The 19,429-nt window shown below is 44.9% G+C and overlaps 2 protein-coding genes across 5 annotated transcripts in view; both read right to left on the minus strand.

Moving 5' to 3' along the window:
- The window catches only part of nek1 (NIMA-related kinase 1), a 19,197-nt gene extending 9,511 nt beyond the window's left edge, over window positions 1-9,686 (minus strand). Inside the window, exons 1-23 of one of the 4 annotated variants that reach the window (XM_079267738.1) lie at window positions 9,666-9,686; window positions 8,909-9,057; window positions 8,716-8,812; window positions 8,482-8,579; window positions 8,224-8,307; window positions 8,069-8,136; window positions 7,886-7,972; window positions 7,193-7,247; window positions 6,687-6,887; window positions 6,530-6,602; window positions 4,936-5,087; window positions 4,735-4,800; window positions 4,441-4,500; window positions 4,164-4,211; window positions 3,967-4,047; window positions 3,684-3,865; window positions 3,491-3,601; window positions 3,316-3,394; window positions 2,219-2,305; window positions 1,707-1,790; window positions 1,524-1,601; window positions 564-659; window positions 286-474 (exon numbers count right to left, since the gene is read on the minus strand). In XM_079267738.1, the coding sequence (XP_079123864.1) occupies window positions 286-474; window positions 564-659; window positions 1,524-1,601; window positions 1,707-1,790; window positions 2,219-2,305; window positions 3,316-3,394; window positions 3,491-3,601; window positions 3,684-3,865; window positions 3,967-4,047; window positions 4,164-4,211; window positions 4,441-4,500; window positions 4,735-4,800; window positions 4,936-5,087; window positions 6,530-6,602; window positions 6,687-6,887; window positions 7,193-7,247; window positions 7,886-7,972; window positions 8,069-8,136; window positions 8,224-8,307; window positions 8,482-8,579; window positions 8,716-8,812; window positions 8,909-9,025 (2,193 nt within the window). In that variant the 5' untranslated portion in view covers window positions 9,026-9,057; window positions 9,666-9,686. The remainder of the gene's footprint in view (window positions 1-285; window positions 475-563; window positions 660-1,523; window positions 1,602-1,706; window positions 1,791-2,218; window positions 2,306-3,315; window positions 3,395-3,490; window positions 3,602-3,683; window positions 3,866-3,966; window positions 4,048-4,163; window positions 4,212-4,440; window positions 4,501-4,734; window positions 4,801-4,935; window positions 5,088-6,529; window positions 6,603-6,686; window positions 6,888-7,192; window positions 7,248-7,885; window positions 7,973-8,068; window positions 8,137-8,223; window positions 8,308-8,481; window positions 8,580-8,715; window positions 8,813-8,908; window positions 9,058-9,665) is intronic. The other 3 variants (XM_079267739.1, XM_079267740.1, XM_079267741.1) reach the window with 3 other exon arrangements.
- Window positions 9,687-10,762: 1,076 nt separating this feature from the next.
- On the minus strand, window positions 10,763-19,356 carry fbxl5 (F-box and leucine-rich repeat protein 5). Its single transcript, XM_079267332.1, has 11 exons — window positions 19,251-19,356; window positions 18,131-18,346; window positions 17,321-17,416; window positions 16,940-17,135; window positions 15,579-15,764; window positions 15,341-15,466; window positions 14,046-14,194; window positions 13,873-13,955; window positions 13,066-13,794; window positions 12,451-12,599; window positions 10,763-11,528 (listed from the first exon to the last, which is right to left on the minus strand). Exons 1-11 carry the CDS (start codon window positions 19,332-19,334, stop codon window positions 11,452-11,454), a joined length of 2,091 nt encoding a protein of 696 aa, XP_079123458.1. The 5' UTR covers window positions 19,335-19,356; the 3' UTR covers window positions 10,763-11,451.
- Between the last annotated feature and the right edge of the window lie 73 nt (window positions 19,357-19,429).

Raw genomic sequence — 19,429 nt, forward strand, 5'->3', positions numbered from 1 at the left:
CAAAATGATAACTGATAGAACTGAGAAGTACATCAAATAAAACAATACCATCACGTAGGACAGCGGTTCCCAACCTCATCAAAGCTTTATCTCACACTCTGCACAAACACACAAACACCAGGTCTGAAGAGCATATAGACAAATACTATGTACGTGTTTAATACTTTAAACTGGTGTAAATGATCCAGTGAGGGTTCCGTTATGATTTACGTTCTACATGTGCAGAAATCTAACTTTGACCTCCTCCAGCAGAGAATTCCCAGAATGTCGTGAATGTGTACTGACCGCTCCGACATTCTTCAGGGCGGCGGTCATGGATATGGCTGCAGGCAGCGCTGGAGCTTCGGCAGCTGGGTCTGGCTGCGAGGGACTCGGCTGTGGAGGAGGACCGGAGGAGGTAGATGATGATGATGCTGCTGCCGATGCTACGTTTCCTGCTGCCGCGATGCCAGCCTTCATCCCCCGAGCTGCAAGCTTCCACAACACACAATACACCCAAGATTAGTGTCCACTCATGCACCGGTCAGGACAGGTAATGGTAGGAAAGAAGGATCAGCGCTTACATGGTCCTCCCAAGCTCTCTTTTCCCTCACGTGAGCCTCTCTCCTCTTCTTCTCTAGTTGTTCCTTCAGTACGGCAGCGCGGGCGTTAGCTTGGGCCTGGTGACGAGAAGCATGAGGCAATGAGCAAACATTTCATCATCTGCTGAACTTTAGAAAGGTCAGCAAAGGAGAGCAGCAGCGTCTCAGTTGTCTCTTTAAGTGTCCTCACACTGTGTGACGTTAGGGTCACCGAGGTGTTTCATTCTCTGGTTGTCAGCTTATTGGAGAATTGATTATCGGATGAGCTACACCTCTGACTTTCTAATCCTCATTAAAGCAGCCAAGAGAACAAGTCACCGGCTGAAGTATTCTGGAAGCTGATGGTCTCCAGCTTTAGGCTGATTGACATCTAATGTGCGAAACACGGGGGGAGGGGGGGTCTTTTAAAAGCTTAATTATGCCCAGCAGTTGTCAATTATTCAAACATTTATTCTGAAATATGAACAGTGAGGGCGAGAGGCGAGCTTGTATGGTGTGACCGCCCTGAGAAGAGAGAGCCAGGACAAGAGGTCGGCCGGCCCAGCTTGGACCTGCTTCATAGGACGACAGAGGCCTCGGACTGTTCCGGCACCGGGAGATCAGAGACTCAGGTGCCCACATCCTGCCCACTGCCTCCATCGTGGCATCCTGGGTCGGTTTGTGCACTCGAGGGCAGGACTCCGGTGGGACGAGGGGAGGCGGGTGCTACTTGGTGCTCAAACATTGTCCACGTTTATCTGTTGTACAATTTTTAATGTTAAGAGGCCGGCCGAATTATCTGCCCAAAGAATTCCCCTGTTTCAGTTGCTGCTGTTTCCATTCATCCTGATGCAAATTGTTGTTTTGTTTTGTGCTTTTCTTGTGTAGCTTTAAGGAACGACACACAGTTGTGTCACTGGTTTGTTTTTCTTGTGAAACGAATCAGTCTGCAGGCAGACTCACTTTTAAAGCCTCAATCTTCTTCCTCCTGTGCTCGGCTTCCTCGCTGGACTCCTGGCTGTCAGAACCATCGCTGTCATACTGAGAATAAAAACACAGCAGCAGCAGCAGCCGGGGAGACGAGGCGTCAGAGCGTGAAAGAGGAAAAGACTCGTGAACAGTGTGCTCTCAGAGCGAGGACTGCACCTTCTCTCCTCTCAGCCGGGCTTTGATCTGCTGACGCTCATTGAAGTTCTGCAAGCGGATCTGCCTCAGCCTTGACAAGTACTCCTGAGAACAAATACACAGCTGTTACACACTGCAAGCTCGACACGCAGAGATGAAGAACACAGGGAGCACTGCACATGAACACAGCCAGAATAATAAGCAACACGTTTACAGTTACCAATGAAGATGCATATGTCTATGTGCTCCGTTCAAAGCAAAGAACAGCTGCAATAAACAACAACACTGAGGTGGGAGAGGGTCATCGAGATGGGACAACGAACAAACACATGCTGTTTACTGTTGTGAGCAGCCATTATTGGAGCGGCAGAGTGAGGACAGTGGAACACCACAGCGTGGTTGTGCAAAACAGGCGAGCATGAGTTCGAGCTGCCGGGTTGCATTATGGGTCGGGGGGAGTTTTGTGAGGCGCTTATGAAGGACGACGAGCCAAAGCCAGACGTGCTGTGAGTGAGGGCGCTGTGGGGTCCTACCTCCTCCTCTTTGTTGGCTCGGGGTCTCCTGCACCGGATGGAACCGGCCCAGCTCCCATAGGTCGCTGCCAGGTTTTGCCGAGCGCCCTGTTTACCGTTCCACATTTTTATAAAAGGACCGTAACATCTGACCGGCACAACAGTCATGAGCTCGGGCCAGGAGGGAACGTTTCATCAAATCACGACATGTGAATCATAGAAGGGTGATTCATAATAATGAGTCAGCCAGCTCTGCAGCTCTACGTGGTGTTTCAGCTCATTCTTTTATCTGTACACTCCTCACATCAACCTGGTTTCCACCAATAAACCCAAATCAATCAATGTTATCAGCTGGTGAAGAAAGTTGGAAAAAACCAGACCAGTAAATACTGGACTGATGTCCATCACGTGGCCAGAAACACAACGGCAGTGATTATGTTGATGATTATGTTTGTCTGCTGTATGTCAGCAACATTTCAGGGAGTTTATAAAATCATAAGACAATTATTTGTCACCAAAAATGTTTTTAATTGTTGTTTTTAATGTTTCCATGATTAAAAGTGCAAAAACGTATTCGCTGATATGAAGAGTGAGTGTGAGCAACGACTGTCCACCGTAAATGACATCCAGCCGGAGTCTCCAGGTCCGTCTGTGGACCGAACGACAATCTTTGGACACAATTGTGGGAAGACACGGGAACCCGTGTGTCCCCCCCGATTATTTTGCACACTGCCACCAAAAACAAGTTCAAAAGGCGAGAACACTGACAGGGAAGTCCGTCTGTCCGCTTCCTCTCGGCTCATTCCTAGTGGCTGAACATCTATTAATGTGGAGCAACTTCAAGTCATTTGGGCCTCTCATATGTTCAACTCCCGTCACCTCACAAACCAAAACAATGAGCTGAAACCTGGCTGCTGCTTCCCTTCCACGATACACGGAGCCATTTATTTCAGTGTTTACACAAACAACGTGCTGAATGGAGCTTTGAGTTTGATAACATTTAAAAACATCTGTGCGTAGAGCATCACACCCAGTAAGCGAGGGGTTCTAAATGTGTTGGGAGCGGTTCCGTGTTTCGGTAACAGGACTAAACACTCGGTAGGAGTCTCCCTACGTACCAGCTGTCCCTCTGCACGGACTTTGTTGAGCATGGCGTCCCTCTTCCGCTGTAAGAACTCCTCGACCTGACCCCGAGGCCTGAGAACAGAACAGCGTAAATGAATAACTACGCTGTGAGAAAGAGCTGAGCGACGTGGAGTTTAAATCCAGATGTTGAGCAGCTGCTCGACTGACCGGCTGACGTGGGCTGGTTTGGAAACGTGCTGCAGCCTCTGCAGCTCTCTCCTGAAGGCGTCACAGTTCAGGAGTCGGGCGGGGAGCACTGCACCGGCAGCAGACGGTACGCTTCTCACAAACGGAGGGGACGCCATTAAAACCAGCATCACACAGGAAACCACCTGAACCACAGAGACACCTCGGACCTTACCGGATGGGACTGCCCGGTCCTGCTGAGGAGCCCTCTCTGCTGAGGACTTTGGGCTGCTGTTTAGCCATCTGGTCCAGAGCAGCGTGGTAGTGCTCATACAGGGCTTTACTTGGGAGACAGGCCGAAGGGTTGGGACCCTGAGCGGAGCATGGGACGGCCCTGTTTCCACCACCTACAAAACACTGAGTAAAGGGCACAAAAGAGGCGTCTGTGAGCCTGAAGCAGGACCTGAGTGACACGAATAGAATCATTCAAGTGTGGTTCTGGTGACTGAGTCCAGTACCTTCCTCTCTGGGCTGCTCCCTCCACTAGAGCTCTGGACGTGTTTCCAGCCTTGTTCTCTGGCCTGGTTTATACGAGTGATCTGTTAGAGATCACAGCTTCTTCATTACTTCAGCTTTAGATGGAGACATACAGAACAGTTACCCTTTCCAACGCCCCCCCCTGCTACAGGAATGAGAAGTGATGAATGACAGCTACCTTTTCTTTTTCATATCTCTTCATTTGCGCCGCTTTCAACAGGAACATCTGAAGGAAACATAACTGTTACACTTCCAGCAGCTTCCTGATCCATCAGACACTTTACAGAAGGACTTACAGGGATAGTTTGGATGTTTTGCTGTACAGGGTTCTACTGCAGTAGATGAGTTCATAGAAACAGACAGGAGAACCAGCACGGGAGCAAAGTGATGTTCTGCTGTGGACCTCACAACCTCAGACTGAATATCACTCCTGACACTTTAGCAAATGCACCCACCTGCTCTCTCTGTTTCCTTTCTTTCTCAATCAGCTCCAACCGTTTCTTCCTCATGCCATCCTGAATGAGGCAAAAGCATCTCATTTAAAAAGAAGCATCTCAAAGAAACTGTGTTGGAGGCAGCAGGACTGCTGTGCTTAACAGAGAAAGCTGGGAATGAGAGAAACAGGTGAACATGGGGATGAAGCGTGATGAGAGGGAGGGAAGACTAAGCATGCTGGTCGGAGGAGACCTTCATGTGGGGAAGGGGGAGTCTAACAGTAAATTCAAGTGATGAGGCGCTCTCCGTTGTACCTCGTGTTTTTTCCTCTCTTCCTCCACTTGACTCACTCTTCTCTGGGGGGCTGCAGGGGGAGGGGCCTAAGCAACATATGACACACGATGATGTAAAAACAAGCACACAGATGGAGAGGCCTCCGCCACGACAGACCAAGAGCTCCACAGCAAAGAGAGCTTTTTGTTTTCACAGTAACTAGTCATCATCCATCCGCTCACCGGTTTATGCCTCACAGCTGCTTTCCTCTCGGCGGGTCTTTTGGCTGCATCCGACACCTTCCTCCTCGTTAAAGGCACTCCGTATTTGCTGGCTGGTTTGGTGATTTTCTGGGACGGGGCGAGCGGGATGGAGCCAGGGGCATGACGCTTAGCTGGTCAAAAAAAACATTCATCCAAGTCAGTATTCAGCAGCCAGTACAATGTGCACTAAAAAAGGCTTTACTACAAAAGTACTGTTTTCTATGAGGTCTACTCACTGCTGGTCTCCAGAGGACTAGATGTAAAGGAATACGTTATCATGAAAGTGCAACTACGTAAGGTTATTGGCCCTATAGCTGAAATGCACTTGGTGTTTCACACCTCTGACCTGCATTGCACCAACAAGGCAAATGTAAGTGTAGACCTAAGTAACACAAACACTCCTGTATATTGTGGTACAATTTACAATTGTTCACTTATTCTGTCCTTATAGTGGTAAAACATTATTAATAAAAAATACTTTCTTTTCCCATCCTGAAATAATTTAGTTGACACATTTACATAAATGTATTCAATCAAATGCAACTAGCTTACTCTGCCCGTCATATAAAACCACATTATTTACAATACAATCCGTGCATGTGACAATCTGTGCATGCAACAATCTGTGCATGCAACAATACAATCTGTGCATGCGACAATCTGTGCATGCGACAATACAATCCGTGCATGCGACAATACAATCCGTGCATGCGACAATACAATCCGTGCATGCGACAATACAATCCGTGCATGCGACAATACAATCCGTGCATGCGACAATACAATCCGTGCATGCGACAATACAATCTGTGCATGCAACAATCTGTGCATGCAACAATACAATCTGTGCATGCAACAATCTGTGCATGCAACAATACAATCTGTGCATGCAACAATCTGTGCATGCAACAATACAATCTGTGCATGCAACAATACAATCTGTGCATGCAACAATCCGTGCATGCGACAATACAATCTGTGCATGCAACAATCTGTGCATGCGACAATACAATCTGTGCATGCAACAATCTGTGCATGCAACAATACAATCTGTGCATGCAACAATCTGTGCATGCAACAATACAATCTGTGCATGCAACAATCTGTGCATGAAACAATACAATCTGTGCATGCAACAATCTGTGCATGCAACAATACAATCTGTGCATGCGACAATACAATCTGTGCATGCAACAATCTGTGCATGCAACAATCTGTGCATGAAACAATACAATCTGTGCATGCAACAATCTGTGCATGAAACAATACAATCTGTGCATGCAACAATACAATCTGTGCATGCAACAATACAATCTGTGCATGCGACAATACAATCTGTGCATGCACACAGCTTGAGCAGGAGCTGTTTGAGTTTGAAGACAGGGCTTTGAGGGAGAGCATCACAAAATCTGAAGTGAAATCAGTAAGTCGTGCTCTCAAATTTAAAGAACACACTCTGGAATAAAGGCGGGAACACAAAGCTCCACGGACACATTTCTGATCTACGGTTGAGGACACAGAGAGACTAGTTTATCTCTCTTTTATGGAAGGAAAAGAAAAAGTGTTTGCTGACCTGGTGATCCCTGCACCAAACCCACTTTAGGCTGCTTGTGAAGAAAAGTATGGCGGAATTCCTGAGCAATGATCTGGAATCGGTAGAGAGTGAATGTTATTTTTAACTACAGTGCTGTTGTTGTGTATCAGAGCGACCCGGCTGTGTGCCGCTCTACCTGTGGGGTGAGGAACCTCTCTATCCTGCAGGTGAGGAAAGGTTTGTCCAGAACGCTGCTGACGGACGGCCTCTCTCGAGGGCTGCGTTTGAACAGCAGCGCCAGGAGAGAGCGCAGCTCCTGGGAGTAGTGGAGGGACACGGGGGGGTAGGAGCCCCGGATGATCTTCAGAACCAGGTTCTTCATGTTGCCAGCCTCAAACTGAGGAGAAATACACGCAGTCACACTCAATGATGGTAGTAAAGCAGCGGTTATTAACCCTCTGAATACCAGAGAGGAGAGGAGAGGAGAGAGGGGAGAGGAGAGAGGAGAGGAGAGAGAGGAGAGGAGAGAGGCTGTAAAAATAGTTAATAGTTCAATATGTACATTTGGAACCTCCATTTTTTTTTTCAACATTGGTAGCACTTGGAGAAATGTTGCATTTATAGATTTCATTGTTTTCCAGGTTTTGTAAAAGAAATGATAAAAGAAATTAATGAATCAACACACACACACTGAATACTTACAGCATGCTTAAGAGTGCACATTTCATACAGGACACACCCGAGGGCCCAAATATCACTGCAGGGGGGGGGGGAGAGCAAACAGATGGACAGACGGGGGTAAGTTCTGAGGTTTACATCCATTCAATGAAGTATCAACAGACACAATGATTCCATCATCATCGAGGGGAGCACAACAGGCCCAGCCAGTGTATACACGTGTTCATTTAGAGTCGCGAGTGTTTTTCCTCCATAACTCGTCTTCTGTCAGACTTCTTTAAGACGTTTCCTCTCAATGAGTTCAGCAGCTCTCACATTCACCAAACTTCACTCTTTCATTCCTCTCAACAAATAATGCAAGTAAACAACTGTGGACATGTTATTGTAATATCTATTAATACATTATTGTCTCCCCTGAAATGGAGAAAGAAAACGCATGTTTGCTGAGAAAACTAATCACAGGACGTTGAGTTTCTGCTAAATTGACTTCACCGGTTGGAACTAAAGTGGATTAAATGTCATACACACTTAAAGTATTTAAAGAGGAAATCAATACCGACATCCTGCTGCAGCAACAGACGAGCAGCTTCACTCAATACAGAGGAGACACGAGACCTTTACATCACCCGAAGGCAACGTCCTGATCACGCACCACCCAGTTTGGTGTGTTTCTAATAAACACTCATTCACACGACAAACAGCATCCATCATCAGTACCTTTTGTTGTTGTACGGTTTGTTCTCACAGATCTCTGGTGACAGGTAGTACGGAGTGCCGATACACGTTCTCGCCAGTTCTACCGTACTGACAAATTAAAAGAGAATCGACAGGATTATGTTTTGCTGTTCACAAATCTTTATAGAGATTTGTGAATCTATTCAGACGCCATGTCACACACACCTGTTCAGCACTCTTGCGATCCCAAAGTCTCCAAGCTGCACCGTCCCATTTTTTGTCAGAAATATGTTCTACGTGGACGTTATGAAAAGACGTGTAAATACAGGACAGATGAGCGAGTTAGGAGGGAAGATCAGGAGGTCTACAGGAAGCAGTACCTGTGACTTGATGTCCCTGTGGAGGATCTTTCGATCATGCACGTGCTTCAGCGCCAGGCAAATCTGCACAAACCAGTCCATGACCTGGGGCGGGGAGAAGATGGGACACAGCATCATACAGGATCAACTTCCTACCGACGTCTTTTATAATTCTAATGGCTGAACAACCCAAAGGAAAGCAGACATTAAAATGGTCTCAATACAAAGATATGGAGCAGCATTAGTTGATATGATGTGTGAAGAATAGGAGAGGCTTACCTGCTCCTCTGAGAACAGCACTCCTTTCTGAGAGTTGATCTTCTTGAAGAGGTCTCCGCCCTCACAGTAATCCATCACAATATACAGGCAGCCCCCCTCTAAAGAAACGTGTAAGAAGACATTCAGAGAAGTCGTAGTAAACACCTCATGTTGTGTCCATCGGGATACAATCACAGGAGGTTACGTCTGTGCCTCTCTCAGCTCAAGGCTGAGTTCTCTGGATCGCGTGAATACCTTCAAAAGACTCTTTGTACTGGACGATGTTGGGATGACTCATGTTGGCAAGAACGGCAACCTCTTTCCGAGACTCCTGCGTCTCTTTACTGGACATCTGTCACAAGATAAGGACCAGAGAAGGAGCAAAGGAAGCTTTAGAGAGCTCACATCAACGGTGACGTGTGGAGCTTGTGTAACATGAGCAGCTTACTGCAGATATGCCGATCTCCTTGATGACATATTGGTGTCCATCCTGTTTGGATCTGACGAGGATGGCCTTTCCGAATGAACCTTCGCCAATTTTCTTCACCTTTTCGTACTTGTCCATGTTAGTGGAAGGGCTGGCTCCTCATGCCGGGTCTGCAAAGAGAACATGTTGGTCAGGGGTTGACCAGAAAGCTGAGGGTTCAGTGTTGGTAGTAGTATCTATCCGTCCGTCCATATATAAATATATATATATATATATATATATATATTTAAAGTAATCTTGTGTGTCGTCTTGTAAATACACATTCACACTCCTCTGCACATCCCTTCTATGTCTCCACATTTAAATACACGTGACACTTTTACATTACACTTACATTATACTTGTTTGTAGTGCTGTTATCTGTTTGTTTGGGCACTATATTGTATTGTACATTTTAATTTGTTTCTATTTTTTGCACTGTGTTGATTGTTTAATGTTAATGTTATATACCTTCCACCAGGTCAAATTCCTTGTATGTGCAACATACTTTGGCAATTAAACGGTTCTGATTCTGATTTAAAGACAACACACCATATAACGTTAGAGCTACCTGTTAGCAACATAGCTAACGTTACCGTTACATTAGCAGCTAACGCTAGACCTCCCTACGTAAAATATGCGTCCTGTCAGTGAACGCAACACAGAGTAACATAATTAAAGGAGCTCACTTCGGTAGTTCACAGTTAATATGTTATGTATATGTAAATACTTAGCTGACCATTAGTGTGTTTTTTCGCTGCTGTCTCGCAGAGGTTCTGGTAACTTGCTACTGCCCTTTGCGCTCTCTACCTAACTATGACGCAATTTTTTCTGCTGCGTGTTTCATTGGCCGCCTTCATATTCCTCGACCGTGGATTGGTTTATGCGGCTGTCCGTCATCTTTCACGGGGAATGACGGGCCGGTAGTCTCCACCCCCTAACTGTTGTTGTGGATATTTCCCATAGCAACCACAAGCCAATCGTTGAAGTGCAGCGACCACAGAAACCTTTGCACCAAATACACTTTATATACTTTTACTTATTGTTTTACAAATGTTTATACCCCAGGAATAGATCTTACATATATAGATGTATATATAAAAATATATATATATATTTATATATGTATATACATATATATGTATTTATATATGTAGTATATATTAAAAAAATATATTTATATTTATATATGTATACATTATGCTTATCACGATACATTTACTACATTCCTGATTACATTCAGTTTATTCATTTTGCAGTTATTCAAATGTATATTATTTTATTAAATATTTATGTTATATTTTATCCCTCTTTTAATTTGCACTATTTTATGATTATCTCATTTATACTTGTTTTTATACATATTTAATAAGCATGTTGTATAAAGCACTTTATTCTGGAATTTTTTGGTATTCAACAACAAACTGCAGAGTTTAGACAAGAAAACTAATCTGAATCCAAGTGTTTAAGATACAAATGAAGGAACTTAGAATATCCCGTCACTCATAAACACGGCAGAGAAAACTCTTTAGATCAGATTTAGAAAAAGGATTTCCAGATATAGTTTTCTCTCTTGTCCTCTCAGGGCTTCCATACATACGGGAGAGCAGAGCAGTGAATATGTAAATAGACCGTACACTAAAATATAACACTGGTAAAATAAATCCTAAACTCAGTTCAAAATGAACATCAACCAGAACAAAGTCTTTACATTAATAATTAATGTTGTGATCTGCAAATATATGTATTTTAAGACAATAAAATGTCACATTTCTACGTCGCTGAATTGTGTTCACAAAAGTAACAACAATAAACAGAGCTTTTAACCCCAAGACACTTCTTTATTGTTCTGTTTATGAATCTCCAACAGAACTCTTCATGCACAAAATACATTTCTGCTGCAGAGAAGATGAAGTACGATCTCCTGAAACCAGTGCGAACTTCTCTCAATCTGAAGGGAATCGTTCTTAATCTTCTAGAAGCTCCTCAGTGATGAGCTCAAGTCCCTCTCAGGTGCACATTGGTCCGTTTATTAAACAGTGGAGTTCATGAAGAAGAAAGAGCTTGTTTTGGTGAGAGTGAACATCTGGTTTCACAGAGTTTAACAATACACTCGTGTAGCAGTTCTCATGTCTGTACATCCTGTTCCTGGTTGTGTCAGTGACTGAAATCCTGCTCTCCAATAAGTGACAGCGTGTTTAACTGATGATGAAGATGTCGGTCTACACTTTGCTGAGATTATAAACGGATCAACTAAACACAGCAGGAGAAGAAGACGTATATACAAAATGTTCAGACACTTCAAATCCATCGTCACCCCTTTTGTGTTTTCCTTTCCTAAGCAGATTATTTCCATTTAATATAGATGGAAATAACAGGAGCAACAAAAAACGTTTCATCCAGAAACATTTTGTTTTGAAGTGACATGAAATACATAAACCGGTATTCACAGGATAAAGTGCATAAAAAAGGAGACGTGATATTTATCTTTTTGTTCTGTTTTAAGGAGAGTGTTGCCGGGCGGATCACTCTCCGGAGCGACAGCAGGCCCTGAAACCACACTGCAGGTTCTGGCAGCCGCTGGCCGTGTCTGCATGAGGACCTGCAGAGAAACACCACACAGTGGTCACCTACGGAACTACAAGCTACAGGACACATGACCAATACCGGAAAGATAAAAATATCAATCATTATATTCATAAAAAATACATCAAATGAAGTGAATACTGACGGCGTCATAGCAGCTACTGTAATGCCTACTTACCTTCCACCTCAGTAGCACCTGCTCCTTACACTAAGACACTATGCAGGTGAGTTAGTGATGTTTGTTACAGCTGGAACACATTGTTACAGATCTACTCACATTCACATGTTTAAAGGGACAGTTCACCCCAAAAAGTACATATTGTTCCCAGACGGTAACCTCTGGTTCTGCAGAATGAAGCCAAAGCTTCATGTGTTAAAGCTGCATTCTCTCTAGTGGCCACCAGGGGGCGACTCCTCTGGTTGTAGAGAAGTCTATAGAAAATGACTCTACTTCTCTCTTGATTTATTACCTCAGTAAACATTGTAAACATGAGTTTATGTCTCAATCTCTAGTTTCAAGTCTTCTTCAATACAGCATGATGTTCATTTAGTACATTATGGTCCATTTAGAGTCACACAGACCATAAAGCAGGGGATGCTTTAGGGCGGGGCTACACAGTGATTGACAGGTCTCCTCTACCAGAGACGTATACGGCGCCTGGCGTATATATCATGACGCAAATGAAGATTTTTAAGACTTCTTGTTTCTAAAGCTTATAAAAACGAATTGGCCTTCTTTGTAAAAGCAAGTCTGAAAACCTCGGTCCAAGTTACAAAAATTCAGCGTCGTGATTACATCATTTTCTGGCATGGCGGCACATCTGTGGCTAAAATAAATCACTCTTTAGGAACCAGTTTGGGAGTCGCTGCTTCAGACGATGTGAGCTAAAACCTCCGACTGTGTACGCGGTGCAGTTTGCTACAGTTTCACTTGTTACCGTTGATGTTGTCGCAGTAATAGAAGTGCTCGTCGTTGAGGGACGGACAGGCCGACACCAGCTCCTGCAGCCCCACCTCAGTGATGAAGAGGCAGCCGGACAGGTTGAGATGCTCCAGGAAAGGAAGCCCTCCACGCTGCGACAGAGCCCTGAAACACACACAGTGCAGCCTGGTTACAGATACAGCAACGCACACGCGCACACACACACACACCAGTGTGTGAAGATACTAACCTCTATGTTAAATGATGTGTGTGTGTGTGTGTGTGTGTGTGTGTGTGTGTGTGTGTGTGTGTGTGTGTGTGTGTGTGTGTGTGTGTGTGTGTGTGTGTGTGTGTGTGTGTGTGTGTGTGTGTGTGTGTGTGTGTGTGTGTGTGTGTGTGTGTGTGTGTGTGTGTGTGTGTGTGTGTGTGTGTGTGTGTGTGTGTGTGTGTGTGTGTGTGTGTGTGTGTGTGTGTGTGTGTGTGTGTGTGTGTGTGTGTGTGTGTGTGTGTGTGTGTGTGTGTGTGTGTGTGTGTGTGTGTGTGTGTGTGTGTGTGTGTGTGTGTGTGTGTGTGTGTGTGTGTGTGTGTGTGTGTGTGTGTGTGAGAGAGAGAGAGAGAGAGAGATCTTTACCTCAAGCCCAGGTCTGTGACTTGATAACATCCGGAGAAACTGAGAAACCTCAGTGAGCGTTTTGCCTCCGACCGGTTAGTCCTATTTTCCCGCTCGGGGCACCGCAGGCCCCCAAAAGAGGAGCATTTAGTCCGAAACTCTGCGGAGCCGCTCCTGGTGGAGCCCGACTCGCACCGAGGCCCGGCAAAAGTCCTGAGGGCCGTGTCGCCGGTGCAGCAGGTGGAGTGACCGCAGAGCATTTCCCCCGACATACTGGCGTAATGCTGATGCAAGAAGGAGGCGTTTGGGCCCGTCCTGTGCCCGCGCCTCCTGCAACAGCACGAGCTCCCCGCGAGCTGTGCCTCCGCGAAGCTCTCCGCCACGGGAAGAGACAGCCCGCCACGGCGGCTCCACTCCGCGGTGTCCTCGATGTCGGCGAGGTCCGAGGTGTCCAGGACCCACACTTGCGTCGGGGTGCCGGCGGCGCCCCGGCGCTCCGGCCCCGGCTTGAAAATGATGGCCTGCCGCTGGCGCCTGGCTGGGTGCAGGTTCCTCTCTTCCGTGAGCGTGATGGGGATCGAGGAACTCTTGAGGAGCTTGGCTCGCCGGTCTGAGCGCTGGTCAAAGCAGGTGGAGGACGTGAGGTCGCCCAGACCGACGGACAGCTTCTTCATGGTGTAGTCCGTGATCTTCTCACACCCCGACAGATCCAGGTGCTCCAGATAGAGACAAGCTCCGAGAGACGACCAGCTGAAAGAGGGAGAACACGGTGAGGAGTTTATCGTACATAACAAAACTGAATCGACCGGGTTGACCTTTAATATTTACCTGTCAAATGCACAATCGGTGACACCTGTCTGGGTCAGGTCCAGGCGAGTAATGTTGGGGCAGAGACTGAGGATCTGGCGCACCTGAAAGAAAAGGACAAAAGTATCACAGCTCAGACACGATCTTCATAACATCCGATTACGAAGTCAAAATAAAGATTTTGCGCCGCATACCATTTTACTGGAGACCGTAGAACTGTAGGCCAGAACGATGGACTTCACAGACGGCCCCACGGCTGGAAGGAGGTTCTGGATGATCCCGTTCAGAAGCCTCTTCTCTCGCTGAGCGGTGTCGATAGCCAGGGAGCCTCGTTTAGACTCATCTGAAGAGACGAGGAACAGGAACATGGACAGTTCAGGTCAGACGTAGAACTCGTGAAACCTTTGTTCCAGGTAGCTTGCTGCCAAAATGGGGGAACGTCTCATGAACGTGGTGACCAGAAACACGGCGTCGACGACCTCAACAACCAGATGAAGTGTGAGACGGACCAGCAGCTGGGATACGGTGAAGACGGTAATGTAGCCGAGAAGCTCTTGGTAACGTTGGGTTACAGAACAAGGCTAGCCACAACAGCTAACGTTAGCATCAAATATGAGGTCAGCCTCTTCAGACCTTAGTCTCAGGGACTCGGTCCGGAGAGGTTGTAAAAGAACGGATGTTTATTTATTTTGAGACAGAAAAAGGAAGACGGCAACCCAGATGGAGCTCCGTTTATACTCTCGCCTCTGCAGACAGCGTTTCTGCTCTGTGCGATGTTCGTTACTTTATTCTCCGAAACGCGTCCAAACAACATGGACTGTGAAGAAGCAAGAAGACAACGAGAGTAACCGATGATGAGGAGGGACTGGAATCATCTGTAAACTCATATCTCATATTTATGGACTACGTTACTGTCTTCATACAAACCCTGTAAAGAAAGACCTCAAGTATTAAATGTATTATAAACAAGCTAAGTTTGAAGATCCTGTAAACGATTTGATTTGGCTGATAAATATTTACTCAAATGTAGATTTTTAACACCTCGTGTTTCTGCAGCTTCTAAAAACAAACTGACCGTCTCCGTAAGACCCTCGACATGTAGACATGCTTTTAATCAGTGATCACGCAACAAGTTACACAAAAAGTGTGCACGACCACTTGTGGAGTCTCCACGCCGGCCGTGATCCCGTCATTTATCCTCTACGGTGAGTATGAACTCAGCTTTACTCTCACCAGACCCGACGGCCTTAAGAGGCGACTGAGTTCACCACAGGAGCGTGTGAGTGAATGTGGAGAGCAAACACAGCCAGATCTTATCACCTAAACAAATGTTAAAAATGTCAAACCCTCCCAGCTAACCCTGTTTGATACGAGTGTTAGACACATTTTAGTGCTTTTTTAGGTGGCAGTTAAAAAAGCCAACAGCAGGTTGAAGGGTTTGAAGCTCACGGCCCCTCCTTTATATTATTCTACCTTTTTCTTTCCTTACCAGACTCATCGACATCAGCGTCCTCGTCCCACTCCTGATAGGCCCGACCCTCGTCCTGCCGACTTGTCACCCACTCCTCATCTGGCTCCTGGTCCAGGACTCCAGGGGGGCCACTATAATAATCACCTACAGAAGAGAGGCAAAAAAACATTCAGCACCACGACGGACTAAAATCAATGCAATTAAGTATTTACTTTTGCAGGGAGCGTGAAGCTTCGTGAGGTAATGAGCGGCCTACCTCTGGCCCAGCGTACAGGGTACAGGTGCCTCCACAGGGAGCCGGTCTTTGCCAGATCGGACCAGGAGCTGCACACTTGACTACAGCGACTCAGATCTTCAGGGCTCAAATAGTGGAAGAGCCTCAGCATGATTTCAGCAGGAAGCTGGGAGATGTGGGCTGAAGGGTTCTTGTTCTTTTCCAGGTCTGAAGAGGACAAAACAGCGTCGCTTTTAACCGACTCAAACACTGAAACTAACAGTTCATCCTCTCATGAAACTGAAGACTCTCATAGTTTGGCACTGCTTCACGCTCGAGTATAAACAAAGCTTTACTGCGACACTTAAATAGGACGCAGCATCGTTCATGACCGATGAGTGACACCTGTACTTCTCCTAAAATCAAACTGTCTATTGCACAGACAGGGCTGTAAAAGCAACGATGCACTTTGTGAAACATGTTCCATGTGACGTTCACAGCGTTCTCAGCAACATAACCGAGAGCAGCCCATTTTAAATGCTGTGGTCCATAAACTAACATTGATACGAGCCTCCACATAAAGAAGCTCTTTCAGACGGCAGTGTAATCTGTTTGGGGATCTCTGATGGACGAGTACATCATTCTCAGCTCAAGTAAAACAGGAGAATATCTTTCAGGACATTTTCTTTTTTCTCTCATTTCATGTGTTTCCAGTGAATTGGATATTGGTCAACTGTTTTCCAGGTTTTCCCAGGATGCATGAGAACCCTGAATAAATAAAGAGAAGAAGCTGCTCTGCTTCCTGTGGCTGTCGCAGGACTAACACACCGGCGTGTCGCGCTGCACGTATTCTGTCCTCCACCAGCTTTCATCTGAACAGCTGAGTACTGACAGCAGCCACGTGGCAGCCTCAGTGTTCACTGATGCTAATGCTGCTAGCTGCTTTCAGAGAACACCGATACCGAGACAGATATCGGTGACAATAGGCCGACTTGGTATCAGAAACCATTATTATAATACATTTAAATTCTGTGCATTTATATCTATGTTTTATGTGTTACATTTTGTTTGACAAAGTTATGAAAGTAATGTTTAAGTCCAGCCTAAAGTTTCTTTACACATAGAAGAATGATCCCAGTCTCTTCCACGCAGTGAGGCACACAGCTCCATAATTAAACACAATTAAGGATCAAATGTGTGAACCATTGTCAGCGTGACAGACGGACTTGGAGGCCTGCTGCACACAGTAACACAGAGAACTGGTCACTCCTCTATCGGCTGTGAGCAGATAGCGATCAGCTGAACTCAACTCAACAGCTCCTGGAATGACAAACATGAAGCATTCCTTCTAACTACTTATGACTTCTACCATAAAAACAATTCGAAGGAACACGTTCACTCACCATAATCCGTCTTCTCGTGGTCGGCATATTTAAAGGCCTTTTGCAGCTCCTCTTCCTGACTCCACAGACTGAAGCCCTTCAGCACCTCAGCAGCACAGTCCCACTGGTTTTGGCTGCAGTGCTGCGCTATCACCTGCTTCTTGATGTCCTTGAGCTCCTCATAGGTGAAGTACTGCATCAGCATCGGCTGAAACACCTGCAACGAACCTCCTCAGTCAATAAACAGCTTTCTGCTGTGAAAGTCACTGACGGTGTGAGCACATGTTCTCACATTTGTTTCTTTGTTGTTCAGGAACACAATTTAGTCCTACCCATTCTTTGGGGAATAAATTAATTAAAAGACATTTGTATTAACAACAAGAATAAATGTGAACATCTCACCTCTTCCTCTTCCTTCATGTGGGGCAGAAAGTCTTGTGTGAATGCTTCTAGTCGCTCCTTCAGCTGCCGGGCATAGTTAAGCTGCTCGTATTCACTCTGAAACACACAATTATTAATTCATGCAATCCTGTCGACAACATCCATCAGTTAAATCAGCCCGCTAGACTATTACACATGGTCATTATGCTCTACAACCTTTTCAAGTTGAATATTCGGCAAAAGACTCTTTAACAACTGAGGACAAGTCAAAATAAGGTCTTCCAACTACATAAAAAAATTGCGACTATTTCAACACTGGCCGGGACAAAGTGAAAGTTTAGATTTACACGATTGCATCATTCTGGAAAGCCCTGGAGAGAGAGAGAACAATAAGTCTTCTCTCTTGTTAAGCAGATCACAAAAAAACAACTCTGCTTTTATTACAATTCAGCCTTCTTTATGCATCTGGACCTTTTCTAATAAATAAAACCTCAAGTTTATAACCCCTTACAATCACGACAAAAACTTTGTTTTGAATAGTTTGATAAAAACGGAATAAATTACTCTACGTTTTTAAAAGATACACATTAATTACCCATATTTACCTTTAACTTGTATCGATGAATAATAACAATTCTGATGTTGGTTCTGCAATCTTTTGTGTACTGTGGCCAACATAATAGTTACTCTAATGACTCGAATGTTACCCCACCATTGAGCATCAACTATCAGCTGAGCTCTGCAGAACTCATGCACGTGTTTCCCTTTAAGTAAAGTCTAGATGCAGAACAATAAACTACGGTATTCTGTAAAGCAGCGATGCACATTTACCTTGACGTTGTGCAACCCTTTTTCAAAGAGGGACAACATCTCTGATAGCTTGTTGTCAGAGTGCACGTTGTACACAGTGCAGCAGCGCTGCTGCAACAGGCCGATAATGTACTCATTCTCAATTTGTTCGTGCATCTTGAACTCCTTAAAGGTGGCGCACAGCGACTGAAGAAACGAGCGGAAATCACTGTTGTTGGAGAAGTTGGTTTTTGACAGCTGTGGAAAAAACAACAAAGAAATACTCATTCATAACACAATGTAACATCATTTGTGTTTATACTAATATCCTTTTAAAGATAAAATCATTAACACACCGGTCATGCATTATCAGAATCACTGTTATTGATGACGTATGTTTGCACATACAAGGAACGTGGCTCTGGTCTTTAGCATTGATCTCAATGTACACAGACACAGAACTACAGCTCGGAACAAGGAGAACAAAGCTGAACAAAAGAATAATAAATAGACAGCACTATTGTGGACACAAGTATATGAAACAATTGGTGTATATATACCATATAAATATATGTAAAAAGAAGTAAAGACAAACAATAAAACACAAACAAAACATCTAATAAGTGTTCTGTCAGTTGTAAACTATACAAACAGTGCAAATAAATAAACTAACTTAAATAAACTGTATGGTCATGTACAATATATATATATATATATATATATATATATAAATACAGATGTTTACACACTATATATAGTGTGTAGTAATTATATTGACAGATATGAAAATGCTTGCTGGTTCATTAAAAACTGTAAAACTATATAATATGAGCAGTGGATGTTTTGGCGATGCTAGCTAGTGTCGCTAACTCGGTTTATCTTAATCTCACTCTATTTTATTTTTATTTTTTACAGACAGCTCGTACATTTCCAATGTTTTTTACACTGTTAGTTTCAGGGAACACTAGAATCCGCGTTGTGATGCTTTAAGTCATGTTGCATAACAAGGAATCTCTGAAGACCGTTAGTTAAGCTAGCTAAAACCAGTTAGCAGGCGTTAGCTGAATGCTGCGGACGTTCAGCCGTCCCCTGGCCACACATACACCGTCATATATTGCTTTTTTTAACTCCACATTTACGACCGACTTTTAATCCTACACACCTTTTCGCAGTATAAGCCCACCAGCTGCTTCATTCGCCAGTGCGGGCCAGTAAAAACATCCACCTCGTCTGGAAAGGGAGCCATCTTTTACACACACTGAAGCTCAGTGCGTCATGTGCGCAGCCGCAGATACAACCAAACAAGGGGCGTGGCAAAGCCTTCACAATGCCCGCCCCGTG

This window comes from Melanostigma gelatinosum (assembly GCF_949748355.1).
Source record: "Melanostigma gelatinosum genome assembly, chromosome: 4".
Classification (NCBI taxonomy): domain Eukaryota; kingdom Metazoa; phylum Chordata; class Actinopteri; order Perciformes; family Zoarcidae; genus Melanostigma; species Melanostigma gelatinosum.